The 19468-nt window shown below is 50.9% G+C and overlaps 6 protein-coding genes across 6 annotated transcripts; 4 read left to right on the top strand and 2 right to left on the bottom strand.

Moving 5' to 3' along the window:
- Positions 1-719: 719 nt before the first annotated feature.
- Positions 720-2618, top strand: Z518_06201 (uncharacterized protein; the record flags this gene model as incomplete). The annotated part of the gene is made up of 4 exons (XM_013417011.1): positions 720-1305; positions 1379-1734; positions 1792-2184; positions 2238-2618. The coding sequence occupies 4 exons, from the start codon at positions 720-722 to the stop codon at positions 2616-2618; spliced, it is 1716 nt and encodes a 571-aa protein (XP_013272465.1).
- A 760-nt stretch (positions 2619-3378) lies between these two features.
- Z518_06202 (uncharacterized protein) lies at positions 3379-4563 on the top strand (the record flags this gene model as incomplete). The annotated part of the gene is made up of 1 exon (XM_013417012.1): positions 3379-4563. The coding sequence occupies one exon, from the start codon at positions 3379-3381 to the stop codon at positions 4561-4563; it is 1185 nt and encodes a 394-aa protein (XP_013272466.1).
- A 1105-nt stretch (positions 4564-5668) lies between these two features.
- On the top strand, positions 5669-6940 carry Z518_06203 (mannose-1-phosphate guanyltransferase; the record flags this gene model as incomplete). Its single annotated transcript, XM_013417013.1, has 4 exons — positions 5669-5675; positions 5732-5741; positions 5791-6710; positions 6765-6940. The coding sequence occupies 4 exons, from the start codon at positions 5669-5671 to the stop codon at positions 6938-6940; spliced, it is 1113 nt and encodes a 370-aa protein (XP_013272467.1).
- An 816-nt stretch (positions 6941-7756) lies between these two features.
- Positions 7757-10123, bottom strand: Z518_06204 (uncharacterized protein; the record flags this gene model as incomplete). Its single annotated transcript, XM_013417014.1, has 1 exon — positions 7757-10123. One exon carries the CDS (start codon positions 10121-10123, stop codon positions 7757-7759), a length of 2367 nt encoding a protein of 788 aa, XP_013272468.1.
- A 4767-nt stretch (positions 10124-14890) lies between these two features.
- Z518_06205 (uncharacterized protein) lies at positions 14891-16893 on the top strand (the record flags this gene model as incomplete). The annotated part of the gene is made up of 3 exons (XM_013417015.1): positions 14891-15302; positions 15366-16657; positions 16831-16893. The coding sequence occupies 3 exons, from the start codon at positions 14891-14893 to the stop codon at positions 16891-16893; spliced, it is 1767 nt and encodes a 588-aa protein (XP_013272469.1).
- Positions 16894-17514: 621 nt separating this feature from the next.
- Z518_06206 (uncharacterized protein) lies at positions 17515-19314 on the bottom strand (the record flags this gene model as incomplete). Its single annotated transcript, XM_013417016.1, has 2 exons — positions 17515-19147; positions 19220-19314. 2 exons carry the CDS (start codon positions 19312-19314, stop codon positions 17515-17517), a joined length of 1728 nt encoding a protein of 575 aa, XP_013272470.1.
- Between the last annotated feature and the right edge of the window lie 154 nt (positions 19315-19468).

A 19468-nucleotide genomic window follows, 5' to 3' on the forward strand; every position in this document is an offset into this window, starting at 1 on the left:
GTAGAGCTAGATCGGTTTTCTGGTAACCGGGTTCTGGGAGGAATGCTTTGGCCTAGTCGGTTAGTATCTAGTTCATCATCTACAGGGACAATTGGAGTCAAACAGAGCTACACTTCTTGTCACCTGGTCGCTTTGTACCCGCAAAACCAAGGATGCCAAGGAAGCAAAAGGAACGCTTCTTTACCAATCAACTGGACGGACTCTTTCACGTTCCCTCATGTCTCGAGTCTCTCTGCTGCCGTGTTCCTGCATGATGGGCATTTCAGGACATTGACAAGCACCCGAAGCTTACGGATTGACAAAACCGATGAAGAGCTTGAGGAGCTTGGTGGAGCTTGACCGTTCTTGGTAGTGATGCTGTTTTTTCTTCTCTGCCTCCCACCATGAGGACAAGCTGCTTAACAAACAGTGTGAAGCCGTCCGCTCCCTCCCCGCAGTATACAATAGGACCACTCAGGGCACAGGCGAGTTTTGCGTTGTACCACCCTTGCATCATTCGATCTCTATCGGCGAAGGATGAATCATAAATGCAGATGGCGTCGGTCCTGCAGGTAAGTAGCTGGAGCTCAAGCTGGAGTTACCCTAAAGCACACAACTACAAGTACCGCTTGCCGTCCCACCTGAGGTACCCGCGTTGTGAGAGAGCCCAATAAAAAAAGCACCCTCCCCTCATCTGCTTCCCTTAGCTTAGCATTGCAGATTGGCCTTAGCCAGATATCATGCTGGACTCCAAGATTCTTGTTTTCTTTGTTGGGTTGACGGGTGCAGCTGTCCTGGATCTGAGGCACGAGACTCCCACCGCGACTGTTCCAGACTATTTCCAGACTACTCCTCAGATCTTTGCCGGCCCAACCACCACCGGCCTGATTGCACCTTTCCTGGCGCAGACCAATCCTGCTCCATTTGGCCAGGAAGCTTCTTTTGTTGCAAATGCGCCACTCGAGACCAACGTCCCTATCTCAGGCAACACGAAGAATGCAAGTATCTTCCAACTTCATGGTCAATTGAGTTCTTATTTCCCCAACCCGAATGGCTTCGGTGCCAACGAGTATCCGCTGCCGCCGGGGGCGAACATCTCAATCGTGAATTTACTCCACCGTCATGGAGCTCGATACCCTACAGGAACATCTTCGGTTGCGTCTTTCGGCAGTAAACTTCATAACATTACGGCGAACGGGACGGCAAAATGGTCGGGAGAGCTGAGTTTCCTGAACTCCTGGAAATACCAGCTCGGCGCGGAGATTCTAGTGGCTCGTGGACGACAGGAGATGTTTGATTCCGGCGTCCTCTTTTATTACAATTATGGTGAGCGTCGGGTGTTGAGAGCCGGGATTCCACTTGCATCCAATGGGACATGAACAGGATTGACATTTTTCAGGCGCCCTCTACAATACGTCGACCAAGATCATTGCTCGAACGACCACCCAGGATCGAATGCTCAAGTCCGCCGAGTATTTCATGGCGGGATTCTTTGGACTCGAGTGGACGCACAACGCCACCTTGGAACCGATTCTCGAACAGAACGGGTTCAACAACTCATTGGCGGGTTACTACCAATGTAATAACAGCAACTCGTGGCAATCTACAGGTGGAAATAATGCGTCTTTGGTGTGGGAGAACATTTACCTCGCTGATGCAACCAAGCGACTCAAGGCTCTGGCGGGTGGATATAATTGGACCGTGGCCGACACATACAATGCGCAAACTCTCTGTCCGTATGAGGAAGTGGCGTTGGTATGTCATACGCGCTTTCGTGTCGATGTGCTGATCGTAGCTAACTGAGCGACTTAGGGCTACTCTCAATGGTGCGATCTCTTCACTTTCGAGGAATGGCAGGGATTTGAATACAGCATCGACCTCCAGTTCAACGGCAACAATGGGTTCGGATCTCCCACAGGACGAGGAGTCGGCATCGGTTATGTCGAGGAATTGTATGCTCGTCTGTCGGGCCATTTGTATGATTTGCCGCCAGGGTCGACGAATGTCAACACAACACTGGACGAGATGAGCTCGACGTTCCCTCTCAATCAAACCTTGTATTTTGATTTCTCTCATGATACCAACATCATGTCGATCATTACAGCATTTGGTTTGAAGCAGTTTGCACAGCCGCTACCATCGACGGGTCCTCCCGCAAACCAGCAATTGATTGTATCTCACGTGACCCCATTTGGAGCACGGATGGTAAGTGAAATGAGATCTGTGTTGCCGTTGCTGACTTTTGGCCCTATGAAAAGGTGTGGGAAATCATCCGTGCACCTCACCCGGTCAAGGCGGCTCGACCGACCAGCACCAATGCCACGACGTCCGACTATTATGGCAGTGGAAGTGCTACAACATACGCACACCTAATGATCAACCAACGCACAGTGCCATTGCACAAGAGCTATCCATCTTGCGAACAAAGAGATGACGGCTGGTGCGAGTTGTCAACCGTAATGAAAGTCTGGAGTGGTCTTCTAGAAACCGCGCGCTATGAGTACAGCTGCTTTGGCGACTATCCGTCAGTACCATATGGAGATGTCACTAATGGAGTACCGACGGTTAAGCGGGCACTGGGAGGGGCCTTTGGTGCCGGGATTGAGATATACGAGAGCAGTGATAGGTGGATTGTGTAAAGCAGAGCTGGGGCAAAGCGATAGGAACACTGTGTTCACAAGGCGATGACTGTGTTTTTGAATTTTTGCCATTTTTCCTTTGTTGCCTGGAGAGCCGCGCCGCAAAACGCACCTGGGTACCTGAATTTGTGGGGGAATTACTTCGACTAGGCCCGTACAGGCATGGCTTGCCCCAACTGTTTTTTCTCCGACAATGGATGCCTTTCTCAACTCTCCCCAAGAGTTGGTTTATGAACCAATGCAATGCACGTAATGCAAATGACTTGATCAGGAGGACAAGCCCTGATGAGCGCTCTCTCTCTGTTCTTGTCACCGACTTTCACACCAATCGGCCCTGCCGCCCTTTCATCCTCTTTCCACATTTGACCTCAGCATCATCATCATCTGGCCTCTAGTCAACTAGAGTCCTACTTTGATGGGAGATTCTGACCATCCTAGCGCCAGCCAGGCCAGCCGGGCAATGCAACTTGTCGACTCACGAAATCGTCCAAATATCTACCCATCATTCCCGCCACATCCGCCCGCATCTACATTGATCCTCTTCTCTGTTTCTTGGAGTTCGTGAAACTCTTTGGGTTTCGTTTACCCGCGATTGTCTAGGGTGCCTGAACTGGAATTCAAACCTCAAGGCTGGGTCCGATGCCTGGGGTTTGATTAAACATAGAGGGCAAATCAGTAGAACCCTTTTTTCCCCTCCAAGAGCTGGCTCGGCGTTGCGGCTACAAGTCTTAATCACCACCACGAGTGACTAGTCACGTTCATGACCCGGATGATCATTTTGACAGGTGCCCCAGAGCCGACAAAGCTCGACTGGAGCGAAAAATCTCTTTTACCAGATTCCACCCACGTCGAGCCTCTCACTTCCCCGACATCTCCTTCATCCAAAGTTCTCGGTCCTCCATGGAGACAAATCACGACGCAGAAACTTCAAATGCGTCCCGTACTCCCCAAGCTCAATATCGATGCACGCCCGCCTACGGAAGACGTTGATCGTAGTGGCGCCGAGTTTTTCTCTGCCGATGAATTTGTCGGGCCTCACACTCCAGGCAGCGATGCCAGCGGCGACGAATCCCAGCGCTCCGGCGGTTCGGCCGAGACCATTTCAGAGACTCTTTCGGAGTATTACGATCACTCATTCGCCATTCATGAGGCTATTCCGTCATCGCAGTTGTCCGCATTTTCAGACTACACACCCGGCACCCCGACCTACGAAAGTACCGAGGAAATGTTGCCCCAGACTCCCAGCACGGGCGGAGGCATCATTCGGACGCCCTCACAAAGACGACTGAGCCAAGCCCCGCGACCGAAACATCTGAGCGATCTCGAAGACATTCCCAATGCGCGTTACCTATCTTCCATCGAGCCGCAAACCATGACGGTGAATCTAATTGTGGGCATTCTGTCAATCGCGCCGCCGCGGACGGTAATGACAGGGATCAAGTACGGAAAGCCGCGAGAAACGGAGCTGGTGGAAATGGTGGTCGGTGACGACACCAAAACTGGATTCGGCCTTAGTATGTGGCTTCCCCGAGAGATGCGAGTGAATTGGAAGGACGGTGCCAACGCCAACCCGGAAGGATCGCGAAGTGTTTTGAGGAGAAACCTACGACACATGCGACCGCGAGATGTGGTGTTGCTGCAAAATGTGGCATTGAGTTCCTTCCGGGGCAAAGTTCACGGCCAAAGTCTGAAGGGCGATGTGACCAAGATTGATCTTTTATTCCGCAAGAAAGTGGATGACGACGACCTGGGGGGAATTTATTCAGTGTCGAATCTCAGAACGGCAACGGGCAAAGACCCCCAGATATTGAAGGTCAAAAAGGTCCGGGACTGGCTGATGGAATTTGTGGGGGATCGAGATGGTCCGGGAGCCGGAGGAAAGGGGCGGCGGAGAGGTGGAGGCGGAAGACGCGACCACGGATTTCTACCCGACGATACCCAATGATTTGAAGTGCTTGGATTTGAATTTGTGACCGTGATGGGAGAAGAAAAGAAAAAGGACGGAAGAGCTGAAGTGGAGGATGTAATAATACCCGGGATGGAGGGAAGAATGAAGAAAGAGAGAAAGACACCCACACATGCGGCCCCCCAAACACCTCAGCACCCCCTTGTATTGTAGTCACCTCTATTACCGAGATGGTCACGACACGAGACATGACAGCGCTGGCAGGTTTTGTTTTGATAGTCAATCCAACTGTTCTGCTACAACGAGGCTTTTTCTTCCCTGGAACATTATCAGAGACAATGATGACATCTTATGACGAGTCCTGTCCCTAATAATAAAAATGGGGAGAGTGAGAAAGGGGAGGTGAGTGTGGCTGTGTAGGCCTCGTGACCTGGAACCCACAAAGCAGACTCTCAACTCCTGAAACATGACTTGTCATTGAATGGATGGCACTCTGGGTTCTGGATGCTGGCAGAGGATGGGTATCGTAGGATTCGGTATAGCCTCGTCGATGGCGTACTCAAAGCGACGCAACTCAGGGCGCCGAAATTGGGGGGAAGACAAGATCTCAATCTCCTAGAAACGAAGCACCTCACAATCACAATTCCAGCAAATGCGCACCAATGGCGGGAGGGTGGGTATCTGCGTGTGCCGTTTACCGTTTGCTGTTTGTTGTGGATTGGTGGCCCAAAAAAAGGGGAGAATTTTATTTCACCGATTCACACATCCCTTTGAATGCGCCCAAAGTGGCATGAACATCTAGCACCCGCCACGTTATCGATAGCTAGTTGAGGATAATTCTGTAGTAATTTAACGGTGCCCGACCAAAAACTGGTTCATGTCACTGGGCACGCCGCATGACACTCTGTTCTTTACTGTCACGATATTTTTCCTTCCGTACTGGATAGAGCTCACCTGAAAATATATCACACTCATCTCCCTGCCCTCTCCGCCTTCTCTTTCTCTGAACCACTTAGCTTCCAATAGCTGACTAGTCGTAGTCCTTGAACTACATTACGTTCGTTCTTGATCTGCCCGGATTAACAGCTGCTGAACTACCCATTGACCCTGTCGTACACTCCTTGTCCGCCCTTTTCAGCACAAGATGAAGGGTAGGTCCATGCAGACCCCGATTCTCCATTCAACCATGCTAACGTATCCTTGATAGCACTCATTCTGTATGTCCCAACGCCCTCTCCTTTCTCTCCTCGACTAATCACCCCTCAGCGTTGGCGGCTTCGGCACCAGACTTCGACCTCTCACTCTCACTCTCCCTAAACCCCTTGTCGAGTTTGCCAATCGACCCATGATCCTCCACCAGGTCGAAGCTCTTGCCGCAGCCGGTGTCACAGATATCGTCCTTGCCGTCAACTATCGACCCGATGTCATGACCGGGGCATTGAAGAAGTATGAGGAAATGTACAATGTCAACATCACGTTCTCCGTCGAGTCTGAGCCCCTGGGAACCGCAGGTCCCCTGAAACTTGCAGAAAAGATCCTCGGCAAGGACGACAAGCCTTTCTTTGTCCTCAACTCGGATGTCATCTGCGAATACCCCTTTAAGCAATTGGCTGACTTTCACGCCTCTCACGGCGATGAGGGTACGATTGTGGTCACCAAAGTCGAAGAACCGAGCAAATACGGTGTCATCGTACACAAGCCCAATCATCCATCCCGAATTGATCGTTTCGTCGAGAAACCCGTCGAATTCGTCGGCAACCGCATCAACGCCGGTATCTACATTTTCAACCCTTCCATTCTCGACCGAATTGAACTCCGTCCAACTTCTATCGAACAAGAGACTTTCCCGGCCATTTGCAGAGACGGCCAACTTCACTCCTTCGACCTCGAGGGTTTCTGGATGGATGTGGGACAGCCCAAGGATTTCTTGAGTGGAACCTGCTTGTATCTTTCATCCCTGGCCAAACACAATCCCAAGGCTCTCGTGTCTCCTTCCGAACCGTACGTCTACGGCGGAAACGTCATGGTCGACCCGACAGCCAAGATTGGCCAGAACTGCCGTATTGGACCGAATGTCACTATTGGACCCGGTTGCGTTGTTGGTGACGGTGTCAGACTGCAAAGATGTGTGTTGTTGGAGGATAGCAAGGTCAAGGACCATGCTTGGGTCAAGTCGACCATTGTCGGTGAGTTGAAATTCTGGGGTCGCAAGAGGATTCCTCATGCTGATTCATCTTCAGGCTGGAGATCAACAGTCGGCCGATGGGCCCGTCTCGAAAACGTCACCGTTCTCGGTGATGATGTCTCGATTGGTGACGAGATCTATGTCAATGGTGGAAGTGTTTTGCCTCACAAGAGCATCAAAGCCAATGTGGAGGGTGAGTTGGTTCCGCCCAATTCCAACACGGCATACTAACTTCGATCTCAAGTGCCTTCCATTATCATGTAAAACGCCATGACTTTCGGCTGATACATGCTTCTTTGTCCTGACTCTTCACTCTTTTGTTGTTTTGTCCTTCTCTGACCGATGTCAATATTATGCTTTATCCAGTATTCAATGCGTGGCATGGCAATGGCGAAACCGAAGAGCCCCGGGCGTTTTACGGAGCGAACAGACCTTGACTGTGCGACTTGTTCTATTTTAAATGGGATGACCTGACCAATCAACAAGCTTAGAGTTCTGGAAGGGAAAATGGGAAATAAGTCTTTTTTTAGGATCTTGATTTTTATGTCATGGAGATGATGGTGCAAGACAGACAGGGGACCCAGGGGTATGAAGCAAGGACGTGGAAATATGCATGCAGCGTGTATTTTCAGAGCTGGAGTGGAGTTGAACATGACGCAGAGGAAAAGAGACACTCATACGGCTTGACATACTCCCAAGAAAGTATCGATTGTGACACTACGCAGGCAGACATCAAATCGGATCACGATCAGAACTCATCTTCGGACTCGAGAATCACACAACTGATTTCGTCTCATACATGAAGGATGACATTTCATATCTATGTTGCTACCGGGTATTCTGGATCTAAGGACGATGGTGCTCGGCACAGGCAATGAAAAGAAAGCCTCCAGGACGAAGGATTGATCTTCATCGGGGTATCTTCCATCTCCGCCCCTCAGGTAAAAGGTATTTCATTCCGGCCGTGAATTTCTGCATTGCACGCTTGCGTGCTTGCTTCGACTGTTTAATTGACAATTATCAGACAAGGTCAGACTGGATTGTCAATTAGAGTCCCGTCCTGATCGTCATCGTCGTGGAGATCTGACCCAGCGGATGGAAGGAGAGATCTGGGCCCAAGTACTCTCCAGTCCCGGCCCCAGTCTCAGTCACTGCAGTCTCAGCAGCAACGATGTCATCCCCCTTGCCAGCTTCATCGTCGTCCTCGCGGTCTTGATCAACATACCCAAGCATCTCGCGTACCTCGGCGATATGCCTTCTCACCCTCGCTATCCTTCGACTTGTGCTATCAAACCATACGCGCGCCTCGTGTTCCGCGGCAGAGAAGTATCTCAGTGCTTCACGGAGGTAATATTCGCTTTGTCGTTGCTGTTGATTCGGATTATGTGATTGGGGTCTCGAGGATGACGTGGACGTGGAGGGCGTGGACGTTCCTGTGTCGGATGTGCTGTTTGTCTCGGAGCCGGTACCGGTGTCGATATTGTTTCTGGCTGATAGATGGTGGGTTTGCGGGGTCGTGGTCGAGGTCGAGGAATGGTGGCATGAACATAAGCAGCAGGCACCTCTTGACGCAAAAGCAGAGGAAGAAGACGGATTGACGACCCGACTCGAAACATCGTGCAGCTTTTCTGAAAGCGTATTCTCTTCTGCACTAGCATCCCCGAGCGCTCGCAGCCTTGTATTCTCCTCTGACTCGGCTTCCACCTCTGCTTCGATTTGCATTTGTTGCTCAGCCTTGAGAAGAAAGCACCTCCCCAATCCTTCGAGTGCCGCGAACCTCGTCTTCGCCCTTCCATAATCACTCAGCCTCTCAGCCCTCTGCAGCGTGATGTGGAACCGATGTACCGCGACATCCACGTCACCAGCACCCAACGCATCGTCCGCGACATTCGTGAGCGTCCAAAGGACATTCCGCGCCGTCAGACCGTACTTGTGTTCTTGGTCACGGAGTAAAGATGCGCGTTGCGCCATGCGTTCGTGGATGAAGGCAGCTCCGCTGTGGTAGAGGCTGTCGCAGAGCCTTTCGCGGAGGTATAAGAGTTTCCAGTCAAAGAAGCCCTCGGGGCCAGCGGAGAGACGAGCGATGGCAATGTAGAGGATGGTGTGGATCAGGTTCGCAAGTTGGAAAGTGCCAGGGTCCTCTATGATCATCTGCTTTTGGCATACCTGGGCGAGAACGGTAAATATGCTCGTCAGCGCGTGGGATGGGCCTAGGACCGTGAGTAGTGAGGCCATATCTCGTATGTATTGGAGGAGTTGGACAAGAACTGCTGTGTAAATGCCCTGGCCCTGTCCTTGCTCATGTTCACGGTCCTGATTTTGGCTGACGACATAAGAAGATTGTTTTGAGGCATGACCTGCCAATTCACACGCGATGCTCAGGATTAGCGCCAGACTCATTGGGTGATCATTCTCCAGTATCGAACGAATTAATTCGAAGCCGTTTCGGAAACTATCGAATGCCTTTTTGGCATTCGGATCGGGCTTTGGCACGGGTGACTTGCCCTGTTCGTGACGCCTTGGATGTGGTATTGCTTTTGGTCGCGTCGACACATTGGCCAGCAATGCGACGCCGTCTTGCATTCTGGATGCGAATATCGCGTGTACTGTCAGCGCATGTACCGCTGGCTCACATTGTGTCCTCGCCCGCTCTGAGGTCATGTATGAAGTTATGTATACGGTCATGCTATGGGTGAGATGCTCGAGGGCGCGATAGGTCTGAGGTCGGAAGAATGCTGGCATTGACATCTGATGCGCGGTGCGTTGTCTGACCGTGTCCTGATATTGCTCTGAGGCCGGCAAGATAAATGACGACGACCAACAATCTTGGTTGCTAGTACTGTAGCTTTCGGGCTGGTGGAGGTCTTGTGTTTCTGCCGTCAAGGGTACTTGAGATAAATCGACTTGGGTCACAGAGTGATTATGGTCAATATCCAAATCTTGGGCCTGTGGTATTGGTTGTTCAACTTGGATCAAACCCTCAGCCTCACGTCCTCCGTCCAGAGTATCTCGACTCTCATCGTTTTCTCCTGAATCCGACTCTGGAGTGCCAGTGTCAGTGCTAGTAAGGATCTCAACATCTTCGCTCATGACGAATTCATTGTCCTCTTGCTTCTGTTGCTCTTCTTTGGCCCAACTAAGAGGATCGTTGATCTTCTTACGCTTGAAATACCGCATGAACTCCGCGTACCGGACAATTTCGCCACGGATAATGAAACTTGGCGGTGTCGGCCTCCTCATATTTCTTGATCGCGTGTTGCCAGTGGACGTGGGGCTGGAGAGAAAGGACGTACGATCTTCGTTGCGTTGACGCTGTTCCTCTTGATGTGCGGCCAGAAGCAGTGCTGCCGTTCGCATTTCAGGGAATTTGTGGTTGCGGCCTAGTTTCCAGCGTCGGATGCGAGTGTGAAGCATACGCGCACTATGAAAGAGGGACTGTTAGAGCCCGCTATGTAGGAGGAGGTTGTGTATGTGCAGAAGTCAGGTGTGGCACTTTTGATAAAGTGACGGCAAATGATACGGAAGTGCAGAGGACGGATGAGCAATTTTATAGAATTCGCCTCTGCTTGACCAAAATCTGCCAAAATGTGACTGGAGATTGTTGAGGCTGAATTTAGATCAACGCGAGTCATGATAACTTTGTCCTTTGCCTTTCTATGTGGCAAGAAAGAAAGGCCCAAACGGGGAATATAAAAACGGCAAATGTACTTACTTGACCTCAAAGCCTATCCCACGTAGACGCTGCAACATGTCGGCCATGGGCAGCCGATCCACCGCATACCACTGATTAATGATCGCGCGATTCGCTTCCCATTCCGTGTTACTGTATGACCTCACGCTGGATTTTTTCCCAGTGGACTTTAGTCTCTTTGAGGCTCTGCTGCGCCTCGAGGAAGAATGTCCGGTGGACAAGTATAAGCTTTGCTGCTGACATTGCTGCTGCTGGTGATGATGGGATGGCATAGAGGCGATGGTGGTGGTGGTGGTAGTGGCAGAGGCCATGTGAAGCAGCTACTCGGCCCGCTACCTTCGATAGGAAGGTCGCTAATGGGGTGTTTTGCGAGTCCGCCGAGCGAAAAACGAAAAAAAATCTGGGGGTATTCTTCCCTTTTCCGTTTGACCGGAAGAATAGTGAGCTTAGAATATGTTCAAGAGAGATAGGAACCAAGGAAGAAGATGGAGACGGATCGCGAGCTGAAATTAAACGAGCGGGCTAACGAAACGAGATGCTGCCTTTTCGCTTGCTGATTGGGCAGAATTTACAACTGTCCTTGTGGGACTGGAATCTGGTAGTGCAAAGTGGCCGGTTGAAGAAGGCAAAAGGATATGAGAGTAAGTACCGCAGAAGGGTTGAAGTCGAGTAGTAGCCTTGCTATGGAACAGATCAATGTGATTTTGGGGTAAAAGTCTGGAATCGCACTGGAGCAGGGCGCAGCGCTCAGCCGCAATTGTTTCATTCGACCACTTCATCATGCAGCAATGGTAGTTTTGTTCAACGTGCCTAAGCGTCAGCCGGCCATTCCTTTCGGATCGGATTAGGCTTGACATCAGCCCACTTACTGCTATTGCCCTGTATTTCCTCGGCTGTTGCAAATTCGTCATCATGTGGAAGGCGTCAAGTGAAAGATGGGGATATCATGAATTTTGCCAGGCAATGCCATATCTCATGAACTCGTTCCTGACCTGAGCGACCCTGACTTCGACAAAGTTTCAAGGTTATGATGGACGACAAGGCTGGAATATACCAGCTCCTTCGAAAAGGGGGCCTCTTATGGGTATGCGAGGATTGGAATAAGTATTCTCAGATCGATCTCCAAGATAGCTCCCTGGGTCCAGCTTGAATACAAGAGGGTGGCTCACCAAATCTATCTTTGGTCCTTTTATCCAGACTTGGATTCTCTTTGGGGGTTTGCAGAAGATCTTGAGGAGGCCTGCATCGAGACAGGAGGTCTCTGGAACGGCGACGGCTGTCAGTCCAGTCCGAACGGCAGTGTAGTCACAACGAAGGTTCTCATAGTCCGCAATCTCTTCGAAGAATTTATCAACAAGTTGGTTGGCATACAAGCGGATAGAACCTGGGCCACTCATCTCTCTGAATGCCTGCGTGAAGCGGCGTGGACTCTTGATGGTAATGACCGCACACGGGAGGCGCGCCGTGGCTATTTAGTGCCTGTATCGGCTCATCTCGCTCTTTCGATGCTAGTTCGAAGCCTGATTTACGGCGGCAGCATTGGAGAGGAGAGGAAAGTTGATCGACGATTTTGGTTGGTGTCCCACTTGATCCGCTGTGTGGGCGACATAGCTGTCGAGGGCATGATTTATGCCGGTCCCTTCCTTAACATCGGGACGGGTCCAGCACATGACACAATGCCACGCAAGTGTTCGTCTCGCTTCGAACACTACAAAGGGAATATACTAGGTTCTGCTCATTACCATGCATTGTATGTGTGTCAGGGTAGAACTGCGACCACAAGCGACCAAAATGTCGCTGCGAGCGCATTTTCATTTTCGGGAGCAGGATGGCGCGACCATTTGTGGATGATGGATACCCTTTGGTGAAATTCCAAGCAGACAGAATACAAATCCTGCGGTATGAGCCTGAAATAAAGTATGTGGCTATTTCTCATGTTTGGGGTGATGGCTGTGGTAACGAAACCAGTAATGCTCTGCGAATCGGTCAATTGAAGTCGATTTGTCGATATGCTTCAGCCACAAGAGGTCGACCAACATACACTGTTTTGGATCGATACGCTGTGTGTTCCCATCAAGGAACCCTTAACATAGCGGTTATGTGCATGCACCCGTATATTCATCTGCAATTCACGGTCTTGCTCTGTCAAAAGAGCCCTTGTCAAACAAACCTACCATGCACCCCCAGATGAAGTGTTGCTTCAGATCTCCTATAGTAAGTGGATGACACGACTTTGGACATGTAAGAGGCCGCGTTGAGAGGAAATATTATCTTCCAATTCGCTGACAAACCGGTAAGGTACGCTGCACCGGACGATTCCATGTGTAATGCAGATCTCAACATCTGTGACCGGTCTCGATTAATTTGGGGGGGGGGGGGGGGGGGGGGGGGGGGAGGCGTGCTGAGAATATGGTGAGCTCGGTGATTAACATACGAAATATGATCACATGTCGTGAGGAATATAGTTCGATGGACTTTGAGGGGGGGGGAACAACTTCAATGTCGGTCCACATCAAGATTGTTGGACGCTGCAGTATGTGGCTCGATTCTTTTGGGGGTCTGACCTGGGTCAAGTTCTATCAGTACCAGACGATCAGGAGATACAGACTGTCTGATCTTGTCTCGGAGAGATTCATGCTGGCGTACTTTTGGGCAGAATGTCCCTCGTTTGAGGGCGGATGGATTTCGATGGGCACCCAGCATTTTGTTAAACCGTGGATCCGTTACAGTACCTCATAGGGCAAACTCCAATGGCTGTGATTGATCGAGGTCTTCTTGTTGCGGGAGTCGAGCTAATTGCTCGGGGGGATTTTCACCTTACCAAGGAAAGAAGCCATTGTCATTTGCTTTGCTTTGCGACATTCATCTCAAAAATCCCTCATTATTCAAGATACTGATCCTGGAATCCAACTTGGTCGGAGCTGGTGAATATATGGAATGGACGGGGGACATTGCTGCTGCCTCGACTTCCCACATCACAGTCTGCAGTGTTTAATACGCTTATGACCCCCACAAATGGAAATGAAGATGTCACAAGCAACACAAAGAGAAACTGGCGTCGACTTTCCCGCTCGATACCTTGCACAAGTTGTTCTCGCCATAGAACAGGGAGAGCTGCATATACAAGAGTTGATCCCATTCCAAAAGTTGCGGAGTTTGTCTCGTACCACGGCGATGTATATATAGCTGATACATGATGGACTTACTCGTCGCAGAGTTGGAGAATACTTTGATCTCGGTTTCCGAAAGTGATGAAAAGAAATAGAAGGATGAATAATAAGGGGGAGCGTGGGAAACAGTTGATGCGGCGGATCATTCAGCATACGGCTTAGCGTCAAAACTCCACCGTAAAGGCACTTCATCTCAAATTTCAGCCTCACTCCTGGAATTATTTGTCCGTCTTTCTCTCCCAAGTCTGTGACGGAAACGTCGTGACGTCTGCTCCATATGAGTGGAGTTTCTCTCAACCGAATCTGGAACTCTCCAGCTCTCGCACAATATGTGATTGGCGACCCGAAAATTGTGGCTTCCGACGACGAAATACACAAACGTAACAGAAGCGAAAGGGGACAGACTCGATTGGAATTTAGCCTCTGTAGCCAAGCGATTCCAAGACACACTTCCAAGATCCTCCAAGAGGGTCTTTCGAAATTTGAAAACGGGGATATTGGGCCTAGCTATCTGCCATACGAACTCACCGCTGGCGCGCTCTTGGAGTCTAGACCTCTCCTTCACTCTTGTCTGGACCACCTATTTTCTTTTTTGCACGCTAATGGCGCCATTTTTTCCCGACAAGACCCTCGATCACGAGTTACCGCTCCTCCTTGTCTGCCTTGTTTGGCTTCTTACCCTGTGAGCTTTCTCCTCAGCCTGATGCCACAAATGTTCCCACTTCCTCAGAAAGAAGTCCCGGTGACTTTGAGGCTGCGCTGCTACACAAAAACCGATCTGGGTAAGCTGGGATGTTTCTGACAACTCTCTATTGACTCAAAGCGGGTTCATTCCCATCTCGTCCTCCTTCACCCTCTCCGTTCAACCTCGTGTTGTTTGGACTTCTAGTGGTCTTGTCTGGGGGCTAAATCCATGGGACCAGTGCAGGCTTCGCCGCCTGTGGTCCGCGGAACTTTCAATCGTGGCGTCGCTGAGATTCTCCCCTGGTACAAGTCTATCTTTATTCAGGACCCCACCATACTATCGTTTCTCTCTCCCTTGGTTCCAGAGCAGAATCCGAGTTCAGCCCAGAAGGAGGGAAAGTATTTCCCGATCAGCCGCAGTTCGTTCTCTCTTATAGCGAGCAGAGTTTGCTGGGCCCTCACCGTTTCAGCCTGCCCTTTTTTATTTTTCTATTGCTTTGGAAACGAAGTGATCTACTTTGTTCGTATGACGCCAAAGGATAAAGGCGCTGTATGAGTCGCTCTCGTGTTTACAAACCCAGGGTTGGTGTACCATCATCATCATCGTTCTCTGAACGCCTTCGTCAACCATAGAAGATGTCCCTTCCCACATGTCAAAACTCCGCAGAACCTCTCCTCCTGGCCATCAGCAATAACAACGTCAGCTCTGATGGCCAGGCTGCTCCAGCATGGGGCGTAGAAATGGGCATAGGACTACCCCTCCAGAGGTTCTCCATCTGGCCATCAATTTCAGACCTCACCGTGGTTGCTAGTGAGGACGAATGTACCTCTTCTGTGGACTATGACTGTCTCGCCCAGTTGGGAGGAACTTACGATCCGTCTCGGTCGACCACTTCAGTCGAGTCGGATCAGTCAACCTGGAATGGCACCCTGGCTGAAGACTCCAGCTACTCAACCTACAACCTTTGGAATGACGTCTTCACATTCGGCTCGAACGACACCATGGCGTGGGGATTGCCCTTCGCCACCTATGCTGTTGCAGGCGACAGTAAGCACTTCTACCCATTCTTCACCCATGCGTGTACGGAATACTGAACCATTGATGGTATAGTGGTCGGAAACTCCCTCGGCATAGGTCGCGAATCCCCATTTCTACAGGCCGTCATCGACAGCAATGCAGCACCGATCAGGTCCTGGGGACTATGGCCCGGTAGTCGCGCCTATGACCAACCTATCGACGGTCTCCTCGTCGTTGGTGGCTACGACACGGCCCGAGTGACCGGTGAATTCACATCTTTTCCCAGTCTGGACGGATGCTACACTTGCCTTCAAATCGAGGATTTGAGCTGGGAGACAGACTCCGGATCCATTTCTTTATTCAACGGCTCCGTATCGGCACTGCAAGTATCACTAAACCCATGGTCCGAAACACTCCAGATGCCGCAGGAGCTCTGGGAATCCTTTGCCCAAGTCACCGACGGCGTGTATGATCCTACCTTTGACAGACTTACGTATCTTGCCTCCAGTACCCCCAATGGAAACCTCACCGTCTCTGTCAAAGACGGCTATAAGTCCTCAATACCTGCGTCAGAACTCTTTACTTTTCCACGATACTACGATAGCATGGGCAACTACACGACCTACAACGAAACATACAAGCGGGCCTTGATCGTCAACTACACGAATCTCGACACCGAATACAATTACCTCGCTACCTGGGGCATGCCATTCCTGACCATGAACTATCTCGTCATGGACGTCGAGGCGAAAGAATTCCGTCTGGCCGAAGCTGTGCGACAAGACTTCGCCAATCAGGGAGGCGCCTTCCCTACCTCGCTGTGCACCGGCGGTCCTCCTGTAGACTCTCCAACGCCACCACCAGATGACGGAGACGGCACCCCCATCGGTGCAATTGTCGGCGGCGTTGTCGGTGGCGTTGGCGGCCTCCTTCTCATCGCGTTGGGCATGTTCCTCTTCTTCCGCCGAAGGAAACGTCGAGGACAGTCCGCTCCTCAAACAGCTGCTCTTCCACCACCGCAAAACTATCATCAACCCGCTCCTCCTAGTGCACCTGTAATGTACCCAGCCCCAGGAGGCAGTGCAGCAATGTACCCAAGCCCAGCACATGGAGGAACCTACCCGGCCCCAGGCCCGATAGCAGGCTACCACCCAGGGCCTTATCCAGTCATGTCCCAAGTCGACTACGGTGCTGCTCCTCCTCCACAGCAGGGAGGCTATCAAGTCTACTCTTCCCCCGCCCTGCCGCGTGCAGAAGTCGCATCTTCCACCGCGTACTCCGACGCAGCGACCACGACAACAGCGGTGCAGGAACTGCCCTCCCCAAACAACAATGCTGGGGAATGGAGAGGGTCGCAGGTTAGTAGTAATGAGATGGATTCGAGTGTAAGTCCTGCCTTTCCGTTCTCCCCTCTTCCACGAAGCTACCCTCATTGCCACCGCCCGGTCCGTGCTACGTAAGGGAGGGAGGTTCGTTTTTTATCAAGTTTTCGTTTTGATTTGTTCTTCCTCTGTTCTCCTATACTGTGACGCAACCTTTCTAATAAAGACTTGTACAGAACGGTAAAGGCATGGCCGCCACGGCCACCTCGCCCGTAGACATGTGGAAACCACAACAGTGATGATAATGAAGTGATGCACCGGTTCGATCTTCGCGCTCATAGCACCGTGCACAGAACATCATATTACTAGTATTGTCAACTACCTACGGGATGGACGATCGTTTTATTTGCCTTGTCTCGACTGCTATTATTTATTCTATTCTCCTGACAGGAAAATATGGCGCTACTAGTAAGGTTCAGGTATTGCTGCTGACGGGCATGGGCTAAGGCTGAATGGTGACCACGATGTACTTTGCGACTTATTGACAAACGTTATTAGTTTATTGTTATGGTAATATTTATTCAGAGAATGAATCGTCAATCTATTCGAAGTTCGGTTGGTGAAGATCCAAGTTCTTGTAGACATCACGAACGAGGCAGAGTAATATATATTTCTGTACCTAGGTAGGTAAGTATTCAGAGAAAGTCAGGGGCTGGGTGCCGATACCGATAACCACCACGGCTGATTTCTTGCTTGCTCGTATGATTGTATGCTTGCAACGACTGCAACAAACCGGTTGAAGCGGCAAAGACAATGAAAGGAGAGTCCTTCCGCGACAATGCATCTCCCATCTCCTGCTGCCGCTGAATGGATTTCGGCAATATACTCATAGCCACCACCATAACTCATCCAGTCCCAAATTACGCCTTATAAAGGGTATCCAAATACGCAACTACCATCTTCTCAACGATGCTCTTATCCGGCAAACTGCCCGCAACGCCGTACAACTGTGCGCTCGATCCTTTTCCTCTCTCGACGGCCGGTCCCCCAGCCTTGACCCGTTCGACGACTCTCTCTTTTTCCTCCTTGACCACCGCGACGAGATCGTCGATCAATCCGTCCACAACCCCGGGGCGAGTCATGGGCAAAGTGACCGCGACGTGCACGCCAGGCGGATCCTGCAGAGAATTCAAGTGCCATTGCCGCTTGGACATTGCATCGGCGACGTCGTAGACCGAGATGGCCGGATCAATAGACTTGAATGCCACGACGCTGACGGGCGGACGGCCGAGGATGCCCAGTGTTTCTCTGAGGATGGGGTGCTCTTTGATCGCGTTCTCGATCGTTAATTTTGTGCTGACGATCTTGTGTGTGGCGTCCACATAGCCTTTCTCACCTAGGGCCATCATGCTTGCCCAGCATCCTGCGATGAGTGCACCCGGCCGTGATCCTGCTATACTCGGCGATCCGTACACGCCGCCAGGCCATTCTGGGCAAATAAAGTATTGGTACTCTCTGAGTTGGTGGTTGCGGTAGAGAATGCAACTGTTGCCTTTGGGAGCGAAGCCGTATTTGTGCGTGTCCACGCTGATTGAGGTGACGCCGGGCAGGCGGAAATCGAAACCACCTTCATCAGCCCATGGAGAGGGAAATCCGGCTTTCGAGAGGCAGGGCATAATGAAAGAGCCCAGACAGCAGTCCACATGTAAAGGGATCTTGTAGGAGACTGCCAGTTTGGATAATGCTGGAATGTTGTCGACAATGCCGTGAGGGTAGTTGGGGGCCGAGCCAACCAGTAGAACAGTGTTGGGGTTGATCAGCCTCCTTACCCGGTTGATATCGACCATGTAGTCTGGATCGGGGCAGGCGACGGTATGCAGTTTGATCTTGAAGTAGCTGGCTGCTTTGTGGAATGCAGCATGAGCAGTACTTGGAATGATCATTTCGGGCTCGGTAATTCTTCTTTCAGCATATCCCTTTTGTCGGGCTGAGAGACATGCCATCAAAATCGACTCCGTCCCTCCTGACGTTGTAGCTCCAGCCCCAGACTCAGGTGCATTGAACATGGCCAGGACCATCGCGACAATTTCGGCTTCCATCTTCCGTACCGCAGGGAACACGTCCGCGTGAATGGGGTTGGCCACACTAAATAATTTCATTGCTTCACTTTGAACGTCTAGCAGGGACTGTTCGCCGTGGTAGACAGCACCCGAGACCTTTCCTTCTTCCCAACGTGTTCGTTTCATGGCCGAAAGAGTCTCGAGCTCAGTTCGTAATTGTTCGCTGGTCCACGGCTCTTTGGGGAGATGAAGAAATCGGTTTATCTCGAGTCCTGTGGGTGCCAGCTTATCCTCCATGTCCTTCCTAGCACTTGCTAGCTGCTTCGCTACTTTTGATTTCACACCAGGAAGGTTGAGGAAGATTTTGTATGCCGTTTTGCTGGCTTGGTGGTAGAAGAGGACAAGGGAGCCGACCACGCCATGGCCTCGTAGGAAGTAGAATGACCGGCGCAGGATACGGAGGGCAAATAGGATGAAGACCATGTTCCGAAGTCTGTTGCATTCTTAGATTTTATACATAAGAGGCGCAGAAAACAGGTAGCAGGAAGAAATAGGGCGGACATACATCTCAAAATTGCCTCGGTAGTCTCTCAATCGGGACCATGACTGAGGTCTCTGGAACTTGCTCTGCAAGCTAACAGGAAGAGGAGAAGAGCCCATGATGGGGCCTAAGGTCAGTGCTATCGAAAAGACATAGAACGGGGTCAAGGAATGTGGAGGGATGGTGATGAAATTTATGATGGGAATTCAGGTCGATTTCATGTGGCTTTCTCCGCAGCCACGGCGCGAATGACAATTGACGTGGACCATTCGC

The sequence above is a fragment of the Rhinocladiella mackenziei genome (assembly GCF_000835555.1).
Source record: "Rhinocladiella mackenziei CBS 650.93 unplaced genomic scaffold supercont1.4, whole genome shotgun sequence".
NCBI classification, from domain to species: Eukaryota; Fungi; Ascomycota; class Eurotiomycetes; order Chaetothyriales; family Herpotrichiellaceae; genus Rhinocladiella; species Rhinocladiella mackenziei.